The sequence below is a fragment of the Chrysochloris asiatica genome, unplaced genomic scaffold (genome assembly GCF_000296735.1).
Source record: "Chrysochloris asiatica unplaced genomic scaffold, ChrAsi1.0 scaffold00137, whole genome shotgun sequence".
NCBI lineage: Eukaryota > Metazoa > Chordata > Mammalia > Afrosoricida > Chrysochloridae > Chrysochloris > Chrysochloris asiatica.
Window position 1 is genome coordinate 6,897,101 of NW_006408655.1, and position 25,304 is coordinate 6,922,404.

At 37.3% G+C, this 25,304-nt stretch overlaps 1 protein-coding gene across 1 annotated transcript in view; it reads right to left on the bottom strand.

The window, feature by feature from the left end:
- The window catches only part of DNAJC1 (DnaJ (Hsp40) homolog, subfamily C, member 1), a 295,976-nt gene that overhangs the window by 138,236 nt on the left and 132,436 nt on the right, over window positions 1-25,304 (bottom strand). The window contains exon 7 of the mRNA XM_006869898.1: window positions 4,381-4,471. Coding sequence (XP_006869960.1) covers window positions 4,381-4,471 — 91 coding nt within the window. The remainder of the gene's footprint in view (window positions 1-4,380; window positions 4,472-25,304) is intronic.

Genomic DNA, 25,304 nt, shown 5'->3' on the forward strand with positions numbered 1-25,304 from the left:
CTATGGGTCGGTACCGACTTGATGGCACCTAACAAAGTATGTTAAGTGCCACTGAGTAGGTTCCTACTCCCAGAGACCCTGTACAGGTTTTCTGAGGAGCAGCTGTTGAGTTTGAATTGACACCCTTGGGGTGCAAATGACCTTGCAGTCATTCCAGTGCTTACCCTACCAGGACTCCAAATATAGTATATTCTACTAAATAAAGTATATTCATTTTTTGCCTACAGATGTAGATTTTGGGTTAGTTTGATATTTTTTCTCTTATAAATCTGACTTTTATCCTACTTTTGATTAGTTTTTACATGTTTAGAAAATGTGTAGAACTTGGTACTTTAAAATAATGACTATAAAATGTATCTTAGAGTTTAATTCAGTCATTAATTTAATGTAATTAAAGCCATTTCAATAATTATCATAACATCAACTACTTTGTTAATCTTAAATTTAATATAAAAACAATGATGATTCTCTTACTCTACCCCCAACACACACGTCAATCTCACTATGTAAACTTGTAGCATCCTATACTTTTCCCTTTTAACAAAAGTCTGCTGCAACCAAATACAGGAGGAAGTATCAAAAAATTGGTGGAAAAATTCCAGTTTTCTACGAATTTTTTTGAAACCCCTTCATATAGTTGATCTGAACATTATTTTTTACTTGTAAACATTGAATCTTCTTAAACTAAATTATGTGCTCCTTGAAATGTGTTCGTTTCAGGACAGGTGATCAGTTGGTACTCTTTAATTAGTATTCATAGCTTACATTCATTTATTTATCCATCTATTCAGTCACTTACTGAATATTTTTTATGTGACAGGATATTAAGTTCAATGCTACAAGCTACAACATGAAAAAGAAAACAATCTTTGTTCTTAAGCTTCCCTGACAGCTTAGGGATTGTGACAGGCAGAAAAGTGACCCCAAAAGATGGCCAATCCCTAAGCCTCAGAACCTTTGAATATGACACTTTACATGGCAAAGGGAACTTAAGCTGAAGAGACAATTGTGACTAGCCCAAATGGGTGCAATGTAATCACTCTAGTCCTCAAAAGCCGAGAACATTTCCAAGCCATGGTCACAAAGAGATGTTACTACAGAAGAATAGTGAGAGAGATGCCATGTTACTAGCTTTGACCAGGGAGGAGAGGAGTCATTACCTAAAGAATGTGGCTGGTTTCTAGGAACTGTATAAGGCAAGGGAATGGATTATCCCCTAGCATTTCCAGAAAGGAACACAACTCTTCTGAAAAATTTGTATGTTAACCACTGTTGTTGTTAAGTGCCGTTTAGCCGATTACGACTCATAGCGACCCTGTACAGGGTTTTCAAGGAGCAGCTAGTGAGCTTAAACCACCAACCTTGTAGTTCAAATGACTTTGCCATCTGACGCATTAGTGTACAGCACCACAACCAAGACTCTGATGAATTTCTGATAATTTGTTACAACAGCATTAGAAAACAACTATGTTCTTTTAACAGATAAGGAAACTAAAATCCTCAAAGCCACATATTTAGGTAGTGGCAATGTAATTTTGGGTTTAGAGAGAAAACATTTTTTCCTTCTCCTCATATATAGTCGAGTGTCAGGGTAAAGTTGAAAATCTGGGGTTTTCAGTATCTGAAGGGAAATGTTGTTAGGTGCCATTGAGTCGGTATCGACTCATAGCGACCCTACACACAACAGAATGAAACACTGCCTGATCCTGGGCCAACCTCACAATTGTTGCCATGCTTGAGACCACTGATGCTGCCACTTTGCCAATCCATCTCGCTGGGGATCTTCCTCTTGTTCTCAGACTGTCCACCTTACCACCTTCTCCAATGACTGGTCCCTCCTGACACTATGTCTGAAATATGAGAGACAAAATCTGACCATTCTGACCTCCAACGAGTACTCTGGCTACACTTCTTCCAACATAGATCTGTTGGTTCTTTTGGTAGCCCATGGTATTTCAATATTCTCCTCTAACACCATAACTCAAAAGCATCAATTATTTTATGGTCTTCCTTATTCACTGTCCAGCTTTCGCATGCATCTGCAATTTGGCATTTCTGGCATAGTAAACCATGTGGTTGTCAGATTAAAAATGACCAATACCAGTCCATTTCAGCTCACTAATGCCTAAGATATCGATATTAATGTGCTCAATTTCATTTTTGACAATTTCCCATTTTACTAGATTCATACTTCATACATTCATGTTCCAATTATTAATGGATATTTACAGCTGTTTCTCTTCATTTTGAATTGTGCCCCATCAGCAAATGAAGGTCCCACAGGCTTTACTCCCATGGGCTTTACTCCATTCACATAATCATGGTCAACTCTACTGTGAGGAGGCAGCTCTTCCCCAGTGGCATTTTGAGTGCCTTCCAAACTGAGGGGCTTGTTTTCCAGCACTATATCTGACAGTGTTTCTGTGCTATTTATGAGGTTTTCAGTGACTAAATATTGGCAAGTAGTTTGTCTCTTCTTCTTCCTAGTCTGTGTTTATCTGGAAGTTCATCTGAAACCTGTCCACTGTGGGTGACCCTGCTGACATTTAAAACACCCTTGGCATACATAGCTTTTAGAACCACAGCAACTCACAAGCCACCACAGTACAACAAATTGACAGATGAGTGATGGTGAAGGGAAATAGCTATAATTATTTTTCTGTATTGAATTGTGAAGCACCATATTATATTGATATCACATTTGCCCTGTTCCAGTTTGATCTGGCTAAACTACTACTATGGGCTTCAGACATAGCTTTTACTGCATATGCTCAAAAACATACAACTTATTGTGCAAAATTATGCATGGCTCTGTATGTGCTTAATAGGCATGAAATAACTGGGTATTAATTATCTTTGTATTGTCTCCAGTGCTTAGATTAGTACCATGCATACCACATATATTTTTAGGAGTCCAAATAAAGGGAAATGAAAACTGAACCAGGAATAATCACATGGTGATTTTAAAAGAGAATAGCAATTTCACCTCCAGGACATTAGTCAACAAGTACTTATTTAGCACCTCCTATATGCCAAAGACTATTTTTATTTTAGGGAATCCTGGTATGCCGCTACAGGATAAGCACTGGATTTCTAACCACAAGGTTGATGGGTCAAACCCACCAGTGGCTCCTTGGAAACCATATACAGGGTCACTATGATTTAAAACTAACTTGATGGCACTTGACAACAACACTGAAGGTATTTGGGTAGATATTATTGTTGTAAAAGTGCCGTTGGTTGATTCCAAGTCATAGAGATCCTGTGTAGGGTTTCTGAGGAGCTGCTGGTGAGCTTGAACTGCCAACCTTGGGGTTCAAACTGACCTTGAAGTCCAGCATATTAACCCACAGTACCATCAGGACTCCATGGATAGACATAGCAGTGGACAAAACAGATGAAACTTTCATCTTCATAGAGCTTACATTCTATTGGGAAAATCAGATGGTTTAAAAAAAAAAAAAAAAAGCAGTGTTATATGCACTCTGAGCAAAAAGAAAGTAAGTGAAGTAAAAAGCTTTATATGGGTAGGAATATGTAGATATGGCAAAATTAGACAAGTGGACCAAGATTGGGGAGAAGGCCTACTTTAATAATATATTCAACTTTTCCTATAATGAGCAAGAACTATACACTGTCTTTAATGTTCAATGAAAGCTCTCATTGCAACATACTGATAATTTATTCCAGATTTTTCATATTATACATAACACTGCAAATAAAAAACAACATTCAAAATAAAAATCATTGATTATCTTTAGATTTTTCAATTTATTACTATTATAATATTACCAAGTTGGATAATCAGCTTGTTAGACCTGGCAGTGAATATCAATTACAGCTATAGTCCTGAGGTGGTTGTTGGTTCCGACTCATAGTGATCTTGTATAGGGTTTCCAAGGAATGGCTAGTGAACTGGAACCACCAGTCTTGAGGTTACAACCAATGTAGCAGTCCAGCACATTAACATACAGCACCATACCTAGCAAATTTTGGACACCTATTAAACTTGGGATCCTGGTGTGGCACTGTAAAATAATGCAGTGAACCACAAGGTCAGTGGCTCAAAGTCACCAGCCGCTCCTTGGAAACCCTATACAGGGTTGCTATAAGTTGGAACCAACTCTATAGTACATAGCAACAACATTAGACTTGAGGACCTATATGACCCATATTGATTTTATTCTTCTTCCTGATAATGACAATTAATAACACAATTAGTATTAAAGCATTTTCTACTTACAGTAAATTGAGTACAAATGACTAGGGAATGGTGAAGAAAGTAAGGGAAATTCAATTACTGTTAAATTTAAGAAAAAATTCCAAATTTGAAAAAATTTACATGATAACATTAACGTAGTTAAGACGTTTAAAACTCACTTTGTAGTGTTTCAAGTTCAGCTCTAGTCAGTGCAGCTTCCTTTTCCTTCAGTTTTGTTTCTTTATATTTAGCATAAAACTGTCCAGCATCCTTAAAAAGAAGTTACAAAAATTAGCATAAAAAACCCAGCTTATTTTGACAGTACTTTCCATACAACTTATTTTAAAGCGGCATACTCATTTTACAAACAGTGTTTCTTTGTGCTTATGCTTTCAAATTTTTGATGAACAGAATAAACTTAAAACACCTCTTTATGATTTTACAATCAGTCTTAACAGCTGATTAAAGCCTGAAATCACATGATTATAAATTTAAGTAAACTCTTCTCCCTCAGAGATGAAAGACAGTTACCCTCTTCCTGTTTTCTTCCTCTGTATGATACTATTTTTCAATATTATAGACAGAAAACAGAAAAAAGCATATTGCTGAACTGAATATTTGGTATAGCAAATTATATTACTGTGACCAACAAACTACCAACAGTATTTTCATATTAGTTGCATAATTCCATCAAATTTTCAGAATTATTATATGCAAATAATTTCACCTCAGTAGCACATACACTAAAGAAAATGAGACCATAATGCATCAGGTGTTCAAAATTTAACAGAAGTTCAACCTAGATATAATTCTCAGGCACTTAATAAAGAAATAATTGTAACAGAATTTTTAGGTTAAAAAAAAAGGATATATGTATCTGCACCACATGGAGCCACTGTTACGGTGTGAGTTTTCCAAAGACATGGATTTTGAATTAAGCTCTCATAGTATGCCCAGCTAGGTATTCAATACGTATTTATTAAATGGAACTAAATTTCTGGGACAATTACTCTAAAGACCCACAAATCTGACTATATACAAGGGGAATTCAAAACGTTTACTGAAAAACAGAAATTAAAGATAAGGGACTTTTTGCAGCTTTCTTATATGATCAATTCCCTTCACTATCCTCAAGAGACCATCATAAAACAATCCTTATCATAGAGGGTTGAGGGTTGAGGACACATAAACAATTAGGCATCAGGACACAGTGACTGAACTCCAGATGAGGGAAATAAAGAGTAAGTTCAAGTAAGTGAGGAAAAAAGACTTTAGGAATGTATCACAGAAAGACTAGGTCTTAGATAATCAAAGACATAGAAATAAATAAGTTGATGCTCTAGGCATATGAAAATCCTGGTAATAAAATATATTTTTTCCACTATCTGTTGACTCAAATTTCATATATTTCTGGTGTGACACTCAGATAAAGCACTGGACTGAAAGGTTGGTTTCAACCACAAGCCACAAGGTCTGAGGTTCAAACGTACCAGTCATTCTTTGGAAACCTATACTGTACAGGGTCGCTATGAGTCAGAACCAACTCAACAGCATTTAACAACACAACACATAAATATATTTCATATATTCACTAAAGCTTTATAACAAGATTATGGGAATGCTGGCCCACAGAACAACAATTTTTAGATAAATTAAGCATTTTCATGAAGGTTAGAGAGACCTCAAAAATGAACCAAGTGAAGAAAACCTTGATAAATGAAGAAACTGTGGTCATAGTCCAGAAACTGGTGGAAGAAAGACCATAGACTTACCATCGATGTAACTGTTACTGAAGTTAGGATCTTGTATGGTTCAGTGCTTTTCATCTGAAACAACCATCTTGACGTCAGTAACATTTCTGTTGGATGGGTGCTTTGTAAAAGCACTGGATGAAAATCACCTAGCTCAAAGAGCTGGTTATCCCATCAGCCTCTTTTTAAGCAAGATGAAAGCTAATGGAAGATGATTTTATGGAATGAATCAGAAAGGGAGATGAATCTTGGATTTATCAATGTGATCCACAGAGCAAGGTCCAATTAAACGGGTTTCCGAGGAGATCTGCTGGACTAGTTCAGGTTCAAGGTAGAGAGGTCAGCTAAAAGGTTATGACAATTGTTATTTTGCATGTCGCTGTGATTCTGGAAGCTATGCCACCGGCATTTTAAATATCAGCAGGGTCAGCTATGGATGACAGGTTTCAAATGAGTTTCTAGACTAAGATACAATAGGAATAAGGAGAGGCGGACTACTTCTGAATATCTAGCGACTGAAAACCTTATGAACATCAGTTGAATACTGTCAACACCAGAATATTGAAAACTGAAGCATGATGAAGAGTGCCAGAATATTGTCAGATATAGTGCTGGAAAATGAGCCCCTCAGGTTGGAAGGCACTCAAAATACGACTGCAAAAGAGATGCCTCTTCAAAATAGAGTTGACCGTGATGTAGTTGACCGTGATGTCGTGAATGGAGTAAAGCTCACAGGGCCTTCATTTGTTAATGGGGTAATAAGGAGAAACAGCTGTAAACATCCATTAAAAATTGGAAAATGGAATGTACAAAATATGAATCTAGGAAAATTGGAAGTTATCAAAAAATGAAATTGAATGTATAAACACTGATGTCCTGAGCATGCGTGATCTGAAATGGACTGGTATTGGTCATTTAGAATCTGACAACCACAAGGATTGTTATGCCAGGAATGACAAACTGAAGAGGAATGGTGTTGCATTCATCATCAAAAAGAACACATAAAGATCTATCCGGAAGTAAAACACTGTTTCTAACAGGATAATCTCCATATGCATATAAGGAAGATCAATTAATACAACTATTTTTCAAATTTATGTACTAACCACTAGAACCAGTGATGATGAAATTGGAGAATTCTACCAACTTCTTCAGTCTAAAACTGATCAAACATGCAATCAAGATGTATTGATAATTATTGACAATTAGAATGCAAAGGTTAGAAAGAAAGAGGAAGGGTCAGTTATTGGAAAATATGATCTTGGTGATAGAAATGATGCTTAGGATCTCATGATTTTAAAAGACAAATGACTTGGATAATGCATATAACTTATTTTAAAGAACAAAACTGATGCTATACACCTGGACTTTACCAGATAGAACACAAAGAAATAAAATTGACTACATCTGTGGAAAAACAGAGTGGAAAAGCTCCATATCATTAGTCAAAACAAAGCCAAGGGCAGACTATGGAATAGACTATCAACTGCTCATATGTAACTTCACAGTGAAGCTGAAGAAAATATAAACAAGTCCACAAGAGCCAAAATATGACCTTGAACATAGCTCACCTGAATTTAGAGATCATCTCAAGGGCAGATTTAATGAAACAGACACTAATGACCAAATACTAGAAGAGTTGTCGGATGATATCAAGAACATCATACAGGAAGAAAGCAAAGATGATTAAGAAGACAAGAAAGAAGAAAAAAACCAAAGCGGATGCCAGAAGAGACTCTGAAATTTGCTCTCCAGCATAAAGATGCTAAAGCAAATAGAAGAAATGAAGAGGTAAAAGAGCTGAATAGAAAATTTCAAAGGGCAGCTCAAGAAGTCAAACATTATAATGAAGTGTACAAAGACCTGGAATTAGAAAACCAAAAGGGAAGAACATGCTCAGCATTTCTCAAGCTGAGGGGAATTAAGAAAAAATTCAAGCCTTGACTTTAAATACTGAAGGATTCTGTGGCCAAAATGGCCACACGGTTGGTTTAAACCACAAGGTTGGCGGTTCAAATTCACCAGCTGCTCCTTGGAAACCCTATACAGGGTCACTATGAGTCAATGGCACTGAACAACAACAAATGGGCAAAATATTAAATAATGCAGAAAGCATCAAAAGAAGATGGAGGGAATACAGAGTCAGTGTACCAAAAAGAAATGGATGTTATTCAACCATTTCAATAGGCAGCATATGATCAAGAGCCAATGATACTGAAGGAAGAAGTCCAAGGTACACTGAAGGTACTGGCAAAGAATAAGGCTCTAAGAAATGATGAAATACAAATTGAAATCTTTCAACACACACATGGGGTACTGGAGGTACTCACTCATCCCTGCCAAGAAATTTGGATGACAGTTACCTGGCCAGCTGACTGGAATAGATCCATATTTGTGTCCAGTCCAAAGAGAGTTGACCCAATGTAATGGAGAAATCATCAGAGAATGTCATTAATATTGCATGCAAGTAAAATTTTGCTAAAGATTTCAAAAATCGCTACAAAAATATAATGATAGGAACTCCCAGAGGTTTAACCTAGATTCAGCCAAGAACGTGGAATGAGGGCTATCACTGTTGGCATCAGATAGATCTTAGCTGAAAGCAAAGAATACCAGAAAGATGCTTACCTGTTCTTTATTGACTATGCAAAGGCTTTCTATGGTGTGGATCATAATGAGCTATAGACAACACTGCAGAAAATGAGTATTCTGGAGCACTTAAGTGAGGACTCTGTACATAGACTAAGAGACAACTGTTCAAATAGAACAAGGGAACACTGAATGGTTTAAAATTAGGAAAGGTGTGCACCAGGGTTGTATTCTTTCACTATATTTACTTAATTCGTATGCTGAGCAAATAATCTGAGGAGGTGTATTGTATGAAGAAAAACATGGCATCAGGACTGGAGTTAGACTCATTGACAACCTGTGATATATAGATGATACAACCTTGCTTGTTGAAAGTGAAGAGGACTTAAAATATATACTAATGAAGATCAAAGACCACAGCCTTTAGTATGGGTTGCAACCCATTATAAAGAAAACAAGAATCCTTACCACTGGACCAATAAATAACATCCATGTAAATGGAGAAAAGACTGAAGTTGTCAAGGACTTCATTTTGCTTGGATTAAACATCAACACACACAGAAGCAGCATTCAAGAAATCAAACGATGTACTGCATTAGGAAAATCTGCCACACAAGAGCTCTTTAAAGTGTGCAAGACCAAAGATACCAGTTTGAGGACTAAGGTGCGCCTGATGGTATTTCCAATAACCTCATATGCATGGGAAAGCTGGATAATGAATAAAGAAGACCATAGAATAATTGATGTACCTGATTTATAGTGTTGAAGGAAAATATTAAAAGCACCATGGGCAGTCAAAAGAACAAACCAATCTGTGTTGGAAGAAGTACAGCCAGAATGCTCCTGGGAAGCCAAGGCAGTCAGACTTTGTCTCTCGTTGTTAAGTGCCGTCGAGTCAGTTCTAACACACAGAGAACCTGTATAGCGTTTTCAAGGAGCAGCTGGTGAGCATGAACCTTGAAGTTTGAGGTTCAAACCAACTTTGCAGTCTAGCACATTAACCCACAGTGCCACAACAGGAGGGGCTAGTTCCTGGAGAAGGACATCATGCTTGGTACAGTGGAGGGTCAGCGAAAAAGAGGAAGAGCCCAACGAGAGGTATGGGCACAGGAACAGCAGCAATGGGCTCAGGTGTAATAATGATTGTGAGATTGACACAGGACTAGGCAGTGTTTTGTTTTGTTGTGCATAACGTGGCTTAGTTGATATAGACTCAACAGCACCTAACAACAACATAAGATTCCTAGAGTAGATAAATCATACACTCATCTAAAAAAAAAATCCTTGGTTTGACCTTGATTCAGAAGTAGATACATGAACACGTAAACCCTTAAACAAAATTATCTTTTTTCATCTATGAATGTCTAACTTAAAGAAGTGAATCTTTCTGTTGGAATCTATCTCAGGGGAATTTCAGAATTCTTCTACCTAATGATGAATTTGACTCCTGGTGTGGTTCTGTAGGATCAGCATTGGACTGCAAACCACAAGGTCGGCAGTTCAAACCCACCAGCTGCTCCTTAGAAACCTTATATAGGGTTGCTATGAGTTAGAACAGACACAATGGTACTTAACAACAACAACAACGAATTAAGAAAATAACAAACATTCCTAAGAATGTAATCAATATAACAAATATGTGTCAGTCACTTCTTTTCTGTGTTATGTTTCCTTTGTATTTCTACCAGGATTACTGTAATTCTTGGGCAACCCATCTTTCCATACCCAAAATGTTGATCAGGATTTTGGGTTAAGGTTTTATAGCCTTAACACTACTTCACCTTCACTCCCTGCAAAGCAAATCCAAGCAAAATAAAACAATGTAAAATCTAACGCTGGAAGAATACTATTTTTTATTAAGCTATATCAGTCACTTAAACCTTGGTATGAATGGACGAATGAGCTTATTAGCTTCTTCCCAGAGAGAAGGCTTTATAGCAGGGAAGAAGAAAAAGTCAGAAAGGTATTGGCTCCAAGAGAGGAGTACCACTGATGGTCCCATGCAAGAAATGAAGGGTACGGTACAGATGAGTATTTATGAGCGGTAAGAGAAGGCAGGTTTAAACCACACATCCTAGTACACTACTACTATTGTTGAGTGCTGTTCAGTTGATTCCAACTCATGGCGACCCTGTATAGGGTTTCTCAGGCTTTACATTTTCAAGACAGCAGAAAGCCTCATCTTTCTCCCAAGGAGCAGCTAGTGTGCTCGAACCATGGACTTCATGGTTTGCAGTCCAGTGCTTATCATGTAGAGCCACCACACACTCACAGCATAGTATAGCATAGCATAGTGATGTTTGTTTTTAAGTGCCATCAAGTTTGTTTCGACACATGGTGACTCTGTATAGAGTTTCTGCGGAGCAGTTGGTGAGTTTGAACTGCCGACCTTTCAATTTAAACCAATCATGCAGTCCAGTGCTTTATCCTACAGTGCTATACCAGTATAGTGATATGTAATAGTGTGATAAAGATTATAAGTTCTAGAGTCAAACTACCTGGACTAAGATCTCAAGTTATGCCATCTCATAGCTCCAAGTTACTCTGCAAATTATTTCACTTCTTTCTGGATGAGTTTTCTCATCTATCAAACAGGGATAATAAACAACAGTAACTAAACAACAACTTATGCTGCTGTTGTTTAGTGCTGTCCAGGTTCTCACTCATATTGACACTGTACAGGGTTTCATATTGAGAGGTTGCAATTTGCAATCCAGTGCTTATCCCACATCATAGAGCTGTTATAAAGAGTAAATGAGTTTGGGAAATGAAATGTATTTGGGAAACACTTAGAATAATACCTAGACACAAGTTAAGTCTAATATGCATTAGTTATTTTTATTATCATATCATCATTTTTGCTGAGGATCTTGTGCTACACAACAAAGTAAGAGTGCAACTTTATACTTCATTTGTTGTTGTTAAGTGCTGTCAAGTCAGTGAGGAGCTGCTGGTGGATTTGAATCACTGACCTTGCAGTTCAAGTCAACTTTGCAGTACAGTGCTTATCCTACAGCACCACACCAGGACTTCATACTTCACCAAAATTCCTCCCATATCTTCTTGCTTACATGACTTCCCGTTACCTACTACATCTTCTTCACCTCAAGGGTAAAACCTTTCACTAAATAAATGCTGTTGTTGTTAAGTGCCGTTGAGTTGGTTCTGACCCACAGTGACCCTGTATAGGGTTTTCAAGGAGCAGCTGGTGAGCTTGAGTTGCCCACCTTGTGTTTTAAACACTGACTTTGCAGTCCAGCACATTAATTCACATCACCACACCAGAACTCTTTATAGGGGTCCTACTAAACTTAAACATTTCATAGCTAATGTTTGTTCTGCCTGCTATAGCCAGAGTATTCTATTAAAGATTCCTTTGAAATACACTTTAGATCCCAAACCAAAATTATCTCAAGATTTCAATGTATCCAATCACCTTAACCTGATTCTAAGTGTCTTAATACTTTCTCTAGTCCCATCCATGGTTTGTCTAAGGCAAAGAAATTTTTTCCCTTTTGCTCCATTTCTAAGCATTTCAATGGCTGCTTTCTTAATGCTTTTTCTTTACATTTTAATCATACTTTCAGATTATAATTATGACAGGCTCATTGCAGAAAGTATTACTTCCTTAATAAATCTATAATCTCAAATAACTGCACAGAACTCAACAAATTATACAGTGCTCCAGCCATCCTTGTGTACAGTTTGCGGCACTACACTTTAAGATGGGCACTGCTGGACTGGGTTAATGTGCTGGACTGCAAAGTAGGTTTGAACCACAAGGTCAACAGTTCAAATTCACCAGCTGCTCCTAAAAACCCTGTACAGGGTTACTATGAGTTGAAAGTGACTCAACAGCACTCAACAACAACAACATCTTTTAACAGATTTGTAGTTATTGTTCAGTGCCGTCGAGTTGGTTTCCAAGGAGTAGTCAGTGAGTTTGAACTGCCAATCTTGTGGTTTGAATCGATCTTGCAGTCCAGTGTTTTATCCCACAGTGCCACGATTGGAGATGAGGTAAGTAGGATAACGTGATAATTATCACAGAATAGCTTAATAGAAAAGAATGATTCAAGTTACCATATATAGCTCCAGAAATGGAAGGATTGATTGTACATACATACAAGATGGCTTCAAAAAATTTGTGGAATATTACATTATTATTATTATTTTTTCTTCTTCCTATGAGTGAATGTCCTCCCCTATTCAAAAATTTATAACCCAAGCTCTTTTTTTTTTTTCTTAAATGTTTTATTGTGAATTATGTGATAGCTTACATGGGAGAACATTAGTTTTATATTCATTCTATCGTATATCGTCTCATTGTCATGGTTACAATCCCCTCCATACAATCCTTCCCCGTGCCCCCCAGGCCTTCAGCACACAGTCGTGCTCCCTCTCTGTATCTCAAGTCCCCAGCTGCTCCATCGCTCCACATCATCATCTCTGCCTCCATTTCAGGCATCACTGCTTCTCTAGATAGAGTCCTGTTCTCTGCTCTTCTCCCTTGATGGTCCTAGGGACCTCCGCTCCTAGACTGAAAAGTTAATCACTCCCCTCCTTGCTATAAAACGTCTACCTTTACATTTCCAACCCTCACAATCAGTCCTGATAACAATTATTCACTATTGTATCACAAGAGACCCATCTGCATTTCATTGCATCAGCCCCGCCTAGTCAGATTGAATACTACTCACTGGAGATTCTACCTTCCTCCAGGCCCTCTGGATCTAGGTTCCCTCTTGAAACCTTGTAAGCCAGTCACTTCTTGCCTTTGTAGTACATTATTTTTTAACACAATCTTTCTATAATCTTTTTGACACCTTCTAAGGAAGAGATTTCTGAAAATTAAACGGAATGACTTTGGAAGTAGTATACAAGAAGAGGAATCCTGATGTGGCACTGTGGGATAAAGTGCTGGACTGCAAGGTCGGTTTGAATCTCAAGAGTGGCAGTTCAAAGTCACCAGTTGCTCCTTGGAAGCCCTATACAGGGTCGCTATGAGTCGGAACTGATTTGACGGCACTTAACAACAAAAATATACATGAAGGAGTCTCTGAGTACCACAAATGGTTCTGTAGGATAAATGGACTGCGAACCATAAGGTTGGTGGTTCGAGCCCACTAGTTGCTACATGGGAGCTTTCTGCTCCCTCAAAGATTTCATCATGGAAACTCTATTCTGAGTCACTATGAGTTGGAACCAACTCGATATGCAACAATAATAACCAAAAGGTTTAAGGTTCAAGCATACCTAGACGCACCTCAGAAGAAAGGCTTGGTAATTTACTTCTGAAACAGACAGACACTGAAAATCCTATGGAGCACAGTTCTACTCTAACACAATTGGGGTCACCATGAATCAGAGTTAGCTTGACAGCAACTGTTTTATTATTATTATTATTTTTATTCAAGATCAGTTAGCGATTCCTTAAGGTATTCTCTACAGGGCATTTATGTACTCAAAAAAAAAAAAGATCAAAGATCAGTTGTTCTCACATTAAATGGGGAAGTCTTGTCTCCTCAACAAATGGTGTTGGCAAAACTGGAAATTCAGTTGCAGAAAAATGAAACAAGACCCATAATTAACACCATATACAAAGGCAAACTCAACATGGATTAAAGACCTAAATGTAAAAGCTAGAACTACAAAGATTATCAGTGAGAAAATATAGATATACCTAGGAACTTTAATACATGCCATAAATACACTGTCAAACATTACTAAAAACACCAACAGTGGAAGACACAATAGATGACTGGGACCAACTAAAATTAGACACTTAGGTGTATCAAAAGAATAAAAAAAGGGACCCCAGACTGGGAAATTTTTTTTGCAATGATATATAAAACTAGGGACTAATCTCTAAAATTTACAGAAAATAAAATACCTCTACAAGAAAAAGACAAACAGACCAATAAAAAAACAGACATTTCACAAAGGAAGATGCTAGTTCTGTAATATACAGGGTGCATCAAAAAGTTTGTGGAAAATGAAATAAAAAGATGATGGAATTTTTCCATGAACTTTTAAAAGTCTCTTTTACTGTATTAAAACTATGATATTTAATTGTTCCAAATGGAAAGAGTTTCTATCTTGTATTCTCTATAGATGTAACCATACGTAATTTTCTTTTTTACTCAGGAGCAACTCTCTTTAATATTTAACAGAATTTCTTGAAGACCTCAAAGCTTATCTGCACAGACATCAAGAAGGGAGCAGACTTTACTACACTGAACTATGCCTAATTTAAATTTATGGACATTCTTTGTAGAATACCATTGGAGAATATGAACTTCTGCACAAAAAGCTACAGCTTATCTTATTTATATTTATTTATTAAATTACTATTATCTGTGATTTATTAGGATACATAACAAGGATAAATAAGACATAGTAATTTCCTCTAGAGAGACGACTCTCTAGTTCAAAAGTTGAAGCAATAATAAAAATAACTATGAATTACCAACCAAAATATGGAATATAGAATGCAAGCTCTATGAAGACAATAATGTTTATCTTTTTATTTTTATTATTATTTTCTTTAATGTCTGTATACGAGGACCTATAAGAGTACCCGGCACCTATTACTCATTCAATAAAAAATTTTAAATGAATTATTGGAAGAAAGAGTAGTGCCCAACCACACTGACATTTTCTTGCCCTCTTGAGATTATGTGAGGTCATGAACTAATGCTGACCCATGGGCTGAGGATGGAAATATGTGTTACTTCCAAGTCAAAGCAAAGAAAAGCGCATGCAGTTCTCCAACACTTGCCATAGTGACCAAGAAGGTGATATTTTCCAGATGGGTGTAACAACAAGATGGTAAAGCCTTCATTTTCCTGATTTCTTAAGTAGCTAGGTAGAGCAGAAGGCCCCTTCTCCCACCAGTCAGTGATGGACAAATGGCATAAACTAGGAAAAGTTTCTAAGCCCTTGGAATTTCAGGGTAATCTGCATCGTATCTATCAGTCTTTCCTGATTGATATAAACATTGTTGTTGCTGTTTAGTGCCATCAAGTCAGATCCAACTTATACCAACCCTGTATAGGGTTTCTGGGGAGCGGCTGGTGGATTTCAACCACTGTCCTGTAGTTAGCAGTCTAGTGCTTATCTTACAATGCCAGGACTCCAGTTACTACAATTAATAAGTGCTATGAAGTTAGTACAAAGGAGCTCTGGTAGAGTAGTGGTTACTAATCGGGCTGTGAATCACAAGGTCAGCAGTTCGAAACTACCAGTCGCTCCATGGCAGAAAGATGAGGCTTTCTGCTCTCGTAAAGATTTACAGCTTTGGAAACCCTGTACAGGGTCGCTATGGGTCGGAACCGACTCGATGGCACTTAACAACAACAACAACATGAAGTTAGTACAGAGGATGTACAATGGGAGTTTTTCAGTTGGCTTGATCAGGAAAGGTTTTGTAATTATTATAACAATTTAGTTCAGTCTTCAAGGTGCAGTATTTTCAAAGTCAGTGAGCTGTGAGATGGAGGAAATCCATATCGCAAACATTTGACACATTGATGTAGATCATTTACGTGATAAAATAACATGCTAAGCTGACATCATTTGCTGTAGTTTGGTTTACTTAACTTCCTCATATAGACTTCAAAATATTAGACAATTCAAGGAAAGTCTAGGCAAGAGTGGTAGATATCAAGAGGGAAATGATATGATCTATTCTGATCCGACTAGAGAATATGGAGGGGCTCTGAGGAGAGGAAGCAGGAAAAAAAGATGGTGGATTCTCCATTTCTCTTTGATCATCTGACAGTACAAATTCCCCTTGTTTTAAGTTTACAAATAACATCCAGCACAGAGAAAGAGCATAAGCATATTTCTGAATATTTTCCCTGTACGTCAACTACTCAAAACCAGATTTTACTCTCCCATTGATTCATGCTATTAACTCACAATTATATATACAACATAATTAAACTATAGTGAAGAGCATAGGGAAAAATTTTTAATTATATACTTCAAATAAAAGTCAAAATATTTATACAGAACTATAATACTGCAAAATGAACAAAAAATAAAAATTAAACAGAAGTCAGAAGCTATATCTTTTTCTACCTGAATCAGTAGTAGTTAAGGTAATATAAAGCCTAAAATCTATATATTACGTTTACACTAAGGAAGAAATCTTAAAAGTCATCTTAGTCAATGTAAGAATCCTTTCATAAGTTTAATAATAATTAGATACTCAGCCTCTGTGGTATTTTGAGTTTACTTGATATGGCTTTTCTTAATTCCCACCAAGTGATTGGGTAGGACCACGCAAATAACGCGCACAGGACTTTAAGGCTGGGATTGGTTAGTTCTGTCATCCAGGTTTAAAGGAGCTGTTGAAGAAGCAGGAACAGAGGACCTCAGGACAATCAAGATGCAAGAGCATAAGTGGAGCATGATAGGCACATTTAGAATATCTGTGACAGCAGAGGCAACGGCAGAGGTGGTGGCATGGACAAGACAGGTATTCTGTGGGCTCAGTCCACAGACTGAGTAAAGCTGAGTGCCTGTGGCCGAATATGCCCTTTGGGCATTCACAGACTGGCTCCAGGGTTTTGTAACATTTGCCTGATCAGGGTAGAGGCCAAGGGGCCACATGACTGAGAAGTTGAAGATAAAAGTGAGCCATCCCTGCAGTACTGCAGACAAGAGGTGCTTTTGTGACCCGAGAACTGCTGTGTTCTAAGTTGGTTTTCTGATCCTGAATTGGACCCTGTCTACTTTCCTAATAAACCCCATAATCATAAGTATTGTTATGAGTTCTGTGTAGCCAATGAAATACATTACTGAACCCAGATATGAAGCAGAGTGCTATGGGAAGGATGGTTGGTGTCAGAATAGAGTCAAGAAGGTCATAGGGTGGAAACATGTTTGACCTCTTTCTTCTTCATAGGAATTGGGACTTGGGATGATTTTGAGTTTGATCCTCATTTTCCCTTGTGAAGCCAGGGGAAGTCAGATATGGTGTCCACGCATGGTTTAAGCAGTGTGGATACTCTGATAGGGAGTAGTAGTACAGCTTTAGCTATCCAGTTGTTGCAAATTTTATTCTTTTTTAGTTTTTATATTCCTTACATTTGAATATTTCTTTTCACCTGCATTAAGTTTCAGTATTACCATTAACCAACATTTTCAGTCTGGACAAACTACTTCACCAATGTGGGTGAAGTACTACCTAAATTTTTTTGGTTGTTATTTCATTGCAATGTTTATAATTCCTCCATGAATCATCATTTAACAGTATTTGCTTTATTCCCTCTGTTTCTTTCTTTCTTTCTTTTTTGATGCACACAAAACCACTCAGGAATACATAATCATTTAAAGAACTAAAGGGCACATTCTGCAACCCAGACTCCTAGCCCCCAGCACATAGCCTTTCTCTTTCCATGAGTAGAGAGTCCTCAGCTGTTCTATGTCTCCATGCCATCACCTCTGCCTCCATCTCTGGTGTCGCTGCTTCTCTGGTTTGGTTCCCATGTTCCACTCATGTTCTTCTCTCTTGATGGTCCTAGGGTCCTCTATTCCTGGAATGTAAGATTAACTACTCCCCCTTTACATTACAAAACTTCTACCTTTACAGTTGTGACCATTGCAATTTGTCATGAATACAATTACTCACTATTGAATAAAAGGAATTCTATCCCCTCACCTTTCCCTAGACCCATCTAGATTGATGAAAACTATTCAGTATGGGATTCTACCTTCCCCTGCACATTCTGAAACTAAACTCCATCTTAAAAACTTGTAAGACAGTATTTTGTGGGATTATAACGCTCCCCCCAACCCCTTTTCAGGTAACCAGTTGCTAATTTGCCCATCCCTGTCAGTCCTGGTGTGGCACTATGGGTTAAAGCACCAGATTTCAAAGCCATTTGAACAGCAAGGTTTGTGGTTCAAGCTCACCAGATGCTCCTCAGAAACCCTACTGAGCACTTCACAACAACAACAACAACAACAATCAACCCTGTATACCAAGGGGACAGGTTTGATCCATGATGCGAAGATCCTTTCCCTCTCAGTTGGTATTTTGAGCTACTGCATTCATAAGTTCATCAAATAGAGCAATTTACACTTGCTTCCTTTATCAAATTTCTTTATTTTCCTCTAGTGGAGCTCTGGTCATCAAGCCATTAAAGCAGGGTCAAATGGGTACTATCTGCAAGTTTGGGCGTTCTTATGTATCTCTACCCACTTCCCATCAGCTGGACGCTTCACCCTCAGCAATAGCCCTCCATGGCTAGGTCGATGTCTGGGCTCAGGAGTTCCCAAGTCTCCCCAAACTTCAGACCAACCAGACCTTCCTCATCTCTCGGTTGACGGGAGTATATGGAATGTGGTTGAACTCAGCCCATATCTTCATTACTGACTTCCCCCCACTTCCACTCATATGTAGACCAATGCAATCATCTGCAAGATTACATGCTTGCTTGTATGTTCTCTTTGAGTTTCAGCCTTGGAGGGGTGTTTGTCCTGAAGGGACATGATTACTTGCACTGATGGCTCCCCAGCAAACAGCTTGCTTGTTCTTATAATAGCCAAAGAGACTGCTGTTTTTGTGGGGGGTTTTTTCCTGCTGGTCTTTCTCTCATGAAGTACCTCATGTTCCTCTAACCGCTCTGGGCTGGTCTGCATGTTCTTTCAAGTGGGAATGTCCCACCTCAGAAGGTTCTGGATAGGGCTCAATTCCACCTATACACCTGTAATCCTATACGCTACAAAGGCTCTGCAAGAAGCCTATTTCACTGGGCAAGTTCTAGAACTCCTTTTAGGCATTCCAATTACCTAATTAATATTTTGTGGTTCCTTATCTTTTACACATCTAAAAAAACTCTACCTTACATTTTATCTTTTGCATCTTATGCCTTCCTTTAAGAGGTTATATGGAATGGAATCTTTGTCTCACGTTGTGAGATCTTCCTAGGTTTTCTGAATTTCTTTGTTCTTCAATAGTAGAATTTCAGCATCTTAGAAATTCAAGAGTTTCTCCATTCTTTTTCATTTGTTTACATATTTCCTATTAAAAGTATAAATATTTTTTATGTATAAGATTTTCCTCATTATAATATTGTTGCTATTCTTAAGTGCCATCGAGTTGGTTCTGATTCACTGGGACCCTGTTATAGGGTTTCCGAGGAGCAGCTGGTGGGTTTGAACCACTACCTTGAAGCTTAGTGCTTATCCTAGAGTGCCACACCAGGATACCAAATGAACTTTATATCTTATTAATTATATGATATATCAGATAGAAATGTGAATGGTGAACTCCCAGAAATTCAAGCATAAACTATAACGCAAATAAATTCTGAAAAGTCACCTAAAAAATATAAAGCACTATGAACTATGAATTAGATTAGTAATAATCTGGAATGTTTGACACTTACTGATTTTATAAAAGAAATTGGAAGTTCTAACAATTTAAATTATTATAGGTCCTAATATGAGGTACCAAACAAAGTAGGAACAAAAATAAACAACATTATAAGAGATACAATGAAATATATATGCTTTGGCAATGTTGTTATGTTTCATTAATTGCTTGCTACTCTCATGGCTATAGAACAAATGATCAATTTTAAAATATACAGGAAAGGTATTCTGGAGGTTACAGAAATTTCTTAGGGTTAAAGGATGAATATAGCCAATTCAGATGACTTAATGAGATCCCAAGAAAACATGCATTCCCTTCAAATCTACCAGAGAACAGAAACAGATTGATTTATAGGAAAGTGGCACTGGGACCATATTTCTAATGTTACAATTAAATTCAAGCCTGAAGTACACAGCCCCTCTCTTCATATAGCCAAGGTCCTTTTTCTACGGAAACTCACATTTCACGTGGCAAGTGTCCCGCTAATGAGATCACTTGATTTTTAAGTCAACTAACCAGTTTTTTTCAAATTCCCCCAGTTTTCTATGCATATTGTTATACACTTTACTCTCTCCAATGTTTTCTCATCTTTCTATGCATATAGCAGCCTTCCAGCTACTCGTCAATCCATAAACACTACCCATGTTACTTTTCTTTTGACTTTTTATTGACCATCTGCATGTGTATACATATATCTATATCCTAGGATATTTTCCCATCTGGCAAATATTTGATATTCACTTATTCATTTAACATTATCAAATGACTGACATATATCAAGTATAAGAAGTTTTAGTTCTTTGACCTCATTTTTCAAACCGACCAATTCTTGTCATTCTCCCAATATCATTCTCAAGTGTACTGGAGGTAGTAAGGACCTTCTCAAAAATCAAAGGGTTACTTTTACCTCTATTTTATCTGAGGATAGAACTACGTTGAAAATTTTGTGCCCATGTATGCATTTTAATTCTGCAACTCCTTATAATATAGACATATCTTTGACAAATATGTATGATAAAAATATTTTGCTATATTATTATGTTTGTCTAAATGTCTTTTATAGATGTATCATACTAGACTTATCTGGTAGAATATAAATTTATAAATTCAGAGTTTGGTTGCATCCTGCGATATAAACTTAAGTGATCCTGCGATATAAACTTAAGTGATAGTAATGGGCTATGTCATACCCTCTTTAAAAAAACAAAACAAAAAAACGGTTGTACCATTTGATTCTTAGGTGTTTTTCAGTCTTAAAATAGTATGATTATATGGAAAGTACTAACTTTACAAAATGATCTTTGTATACTATCTCATACACAAAATGGGCACTTAACTGCTAAGTATCTGTCTATTCACCTTTCAAGATTCAGGTCAAGTAGATCCTCTTGTCAGTTTCCTTGGTCATCCTCAATAGAAGCAATCTTACCTTACTGAAGTCAAAGTTTACACCACATGTAAGGTTTATATGTCACACTGCATCACAACTGTTTTAATTCATATGTTATAACCTACATCTGAGTATGAGGTTCTAGAAGGCATATTCACCTCTGTAGCCCCTTATACTGACTTGTGCTATGGGTTTAATAAATTTCTGAACGGTATTTATAACCATCAGACCAGAAACTTTATATACATGGAACTAGGAGCTCTGGTAGCGTAGTGGTTACGAATCCGGCTGCGAACCTTAAGGTCAGCGGTTTGAAACTACCAGCCGCTCCGCGGGAGAAAGATGAGGCTTTCTATTCCCGTAAAGATTTACACCCTCGGAAACTCTGTACAGGGTCGCTATGGGTCGGAACCGACTCGACGGCACTTAACAACAACAACAACATTCTCAACTGTAGTTCAACTGTGGAGGTGCAATGGTTAAGAAGTTGGCTGTTAATTGAAAAGTCTGAAGTCTGAATTAATCAGTTGCTCTGTGGAAAAAAATATGTGGCTGCTTCATGAAGATTTAGCACTTTGGAACCCCCCCTGGGGCAGTTCAATTCTTTCCTATAAGGTCGCTATGAGTCAGAATCATCTCAACAGCAGTGGATTTGGTTTTGGTTTATTTTCATTTGTAATTTAGTGGAGCGGACGGAAAAAAATTAAGATGTGGGATTAGCACTGGGCTTCAAACCACAGGGTCAGCACTCATACCTACCAACGGCTCCTCAGAAACCCTATACGGGGCCTCTATGAGTTGGAACTGACTTGATGGCACTTAACAACATAAACAACAACAATCAGATAATCAATAATTTTCTTAGAGATCTTGTATGTTAAGCAATAAATCATGAACTTGGAAACATAAACTGAGCAAGAACTGACATTTTTCTCAATCCTACTGAATAACCAAAGGCATAACTAAAGGAATTACTATTTATAGAAAAGGAAGCAACAGAAAGTGAAGAGCTGCTATGGTAGCCACATGGGAACCTTGCACATTTTGGGTGCCGGGGATTGGAGGGCATGCAGGCAGAGGATGGCCATGGTGACTGAGTAGGGAAGTGGGTACCAGTGATGGGAGTGTGGAGGGGTGGAAGCCCTGGCTGTCATGGGTCTGTTGGTGCAGCTCCTCCAGATCATGTGCAACAGTTGCTGCCGTCAGGAGCAAGGAACCTTTCAGTATCTCAGGCCCCACTGGTGATACCAGCACTAATGGTAGGAATGCAGGAGCCTTAGCAAGTGCTGTGCTATGCAGGAAGTGAATGGTTGCAGCGTTGCTGGGCAGATGAATGAAGTCAGGAAGAAGGGAAAGAGGAAGCCAAGCAAAAGAGTCTGTGGGGAGTGGGATGCACCCTGAGTCCTGGAGGCTTATTCACTCTAGGGGTTTGGGGCTTTTAAAACTATTTAAAACAAAAAAAATCTACTGCCATTCAGTTGATTCCAACTCACAGCGACCCTATATAGGGTTTCTGAGACAAAATCTTTACAGAGCAAACAACCTCATCTTTCTCCTTCAAAGGAGCTATTGGTTTTGAAACGACACTGATCTATCTATCTTACAGCATCATCAGGGCCCCTTCACAAGAAAATAATATAGAAAAGGAGAGTTACTTTCACTTTAAAAAAAAATAAAAACTTATGGGACAGTGATTACATAGTCAGACGGCTGTTACATGAACAATGTTAAATGGCACATACCTGGATTGGTTTTATAAAAAGAAAAGTATTGTACTTATCAAAAAGAAATAACTAAAACAATGCTAAAAAGTTAAAGATTTATAAAATGTGACTGATACAACCTAAAGCGTAACATCCCCAAACTGAAAGGCAGCAACAGGTATCCTCCTCAAGTAAGAACTTCAAAACCCAAACTGCTCAGTTTTAAGAAAATGGGGTTTTTAATGAGACTAAAAATAGTAAAAAGTTTTCCTTTTTTATATTTTGTACAACTGTATAATGAGGTAAAACAATCACATAATCTGTTAGGTCTCGATATCACAGAGAGAGAATTTAGAATAATAAATAATAAATTAAGCTATCATAATATACTGGTTCTATTTTTGTATATTATCCTACGATACTAACAACACAAAAAAAGTCACTTTTACCAAATAAATTCTACTTCAAAGTATTTATATTAAAATGATAAAGAAGCATTCAGTATTGATACTCTAGGCAATGTTCTATTTACACTGCTTCATGACTATACTTTAAAAATCATCTACACTCTGCTTTGCCTATTGGTATGGTGCTGTAAGATAAGCACTAGACTGAGAACAAAAAGGTTGATGGTTCAAACCCACCAACTGCTCCTCGGAAACCCGGTATAGAGATGCTTTAAGTCAGAACTAACTCGATGGCACTTAACAACAACAAAACTTAATTTATTGCACAGATTTTTAAAAGCTGGGAAAAATCATCAGATATAAAACATAATAAAATCTGATCTGAAAGTATTTTTCTATCATATCCCATAAAAATCATTTAAGGAACTGAATGACTTCAATTTCTGCACAGTATTTTCCTTTTATTTTTTTTCTTTCACAATGAAAATTTTATATTTGAAAGGAAAAAAATGAACTATGATAAATATACTTTAACTCTCTCTGATTAAGTATTACAGAAACATCTCTCAGAATTGGTTTTATTCAAATAAACACAATAAACAACTTAAAAACAAAATACTTTAATAGTTCTCTATTAATTACAAACACAATATAAAATTCTGTAAGCAGTAATAATTAATCATGTGGTACAGGAGTCCTGGTGTGATACTGTAGGATCAGCACTGGACAACTAACCACAAGGTTGATAGTTTAAACCCACCAGCTACTCCTTGGAGATCCTATTCAGAATTACTGTAAATAGGAACTGACTCAATGGCACTTAACAACAAACTGTAATAGAAGAAATGGTAATAATTTCTGAAAGGCCAAAAAGAAGCATGCTACTGATATCTGGGAGCATGGTGGCTACATATGATATGTTCTGAACTGCAAACCACGAGAGTCCACTAGCAGCTCTACAGAAGAAAAATGAGGCTTTCTGCTCCCTCAGAAACCCTTTACAGGATTTCCATGAGTCAGAACTGACTTGAAAGCACATAACAAATAACAACAACTGATATTTAATTCATTTTTTTCCTTCAAATATAAAATTTTCATTATGAAAGAAAAAAAAAAGGAAAATATTGTGTATAAATTGAAGTCATTCAGTTCCTTTAATGATTAGGAAAACCAGCTCTCTGATACATAATATAAAAGTAAGTTGTGTTGCTGTTGTTAAGTGGCATCAAGTAGTTTTCAACTGATAGCGACCCTGTATAAGGTTGCTGAGGAGCGGCTGGTGAGCTTGAACTGATGACCTTGCAGTTCAAATCAGACTTTGCAGTCCAACATATTAACTCACAGCTCCATACCAGGACTCCATAAAAGTATGTTGTTGTTGTTGTTAAGTACCGTGGAGTCGGTTCATAAAAGCAGGTAGAACTGGGTAAAAAATTTCTGACTTCCTTACTATAAACATTTATTTTCTGAAATGAAGCATCCCTTCCCACCACAAATTACAATCTCTCAAAGAAACTCAACTTTTATACATCAAAAAGCATTATGTATTTTTTAAATATGTTTTTGAGTGGGCAATTTTTGAACCACATACAGTAATTAAAATAACCGATGTCATAAATTAATAAAAAAGAGTTTAATGGGCTAAATCAGGGTGGGGAGCCATTTTTCTACCAAAATTTATAACATCATTCATGGGCCATACAAAATTAACAACTTAAAAATCAGCCTGCTACAAGTGCTTGGGTCCCTTCAGGGCAAACCCCCTTCCAAGACTAAGACTCAATGGGAATACACGAGCAGACATGCGCTCTGATTGGTGACCTTGTTCGTCACCGATAAGGGGAAGTGAGGGAAAAACAGCAATGAAGCTGCAA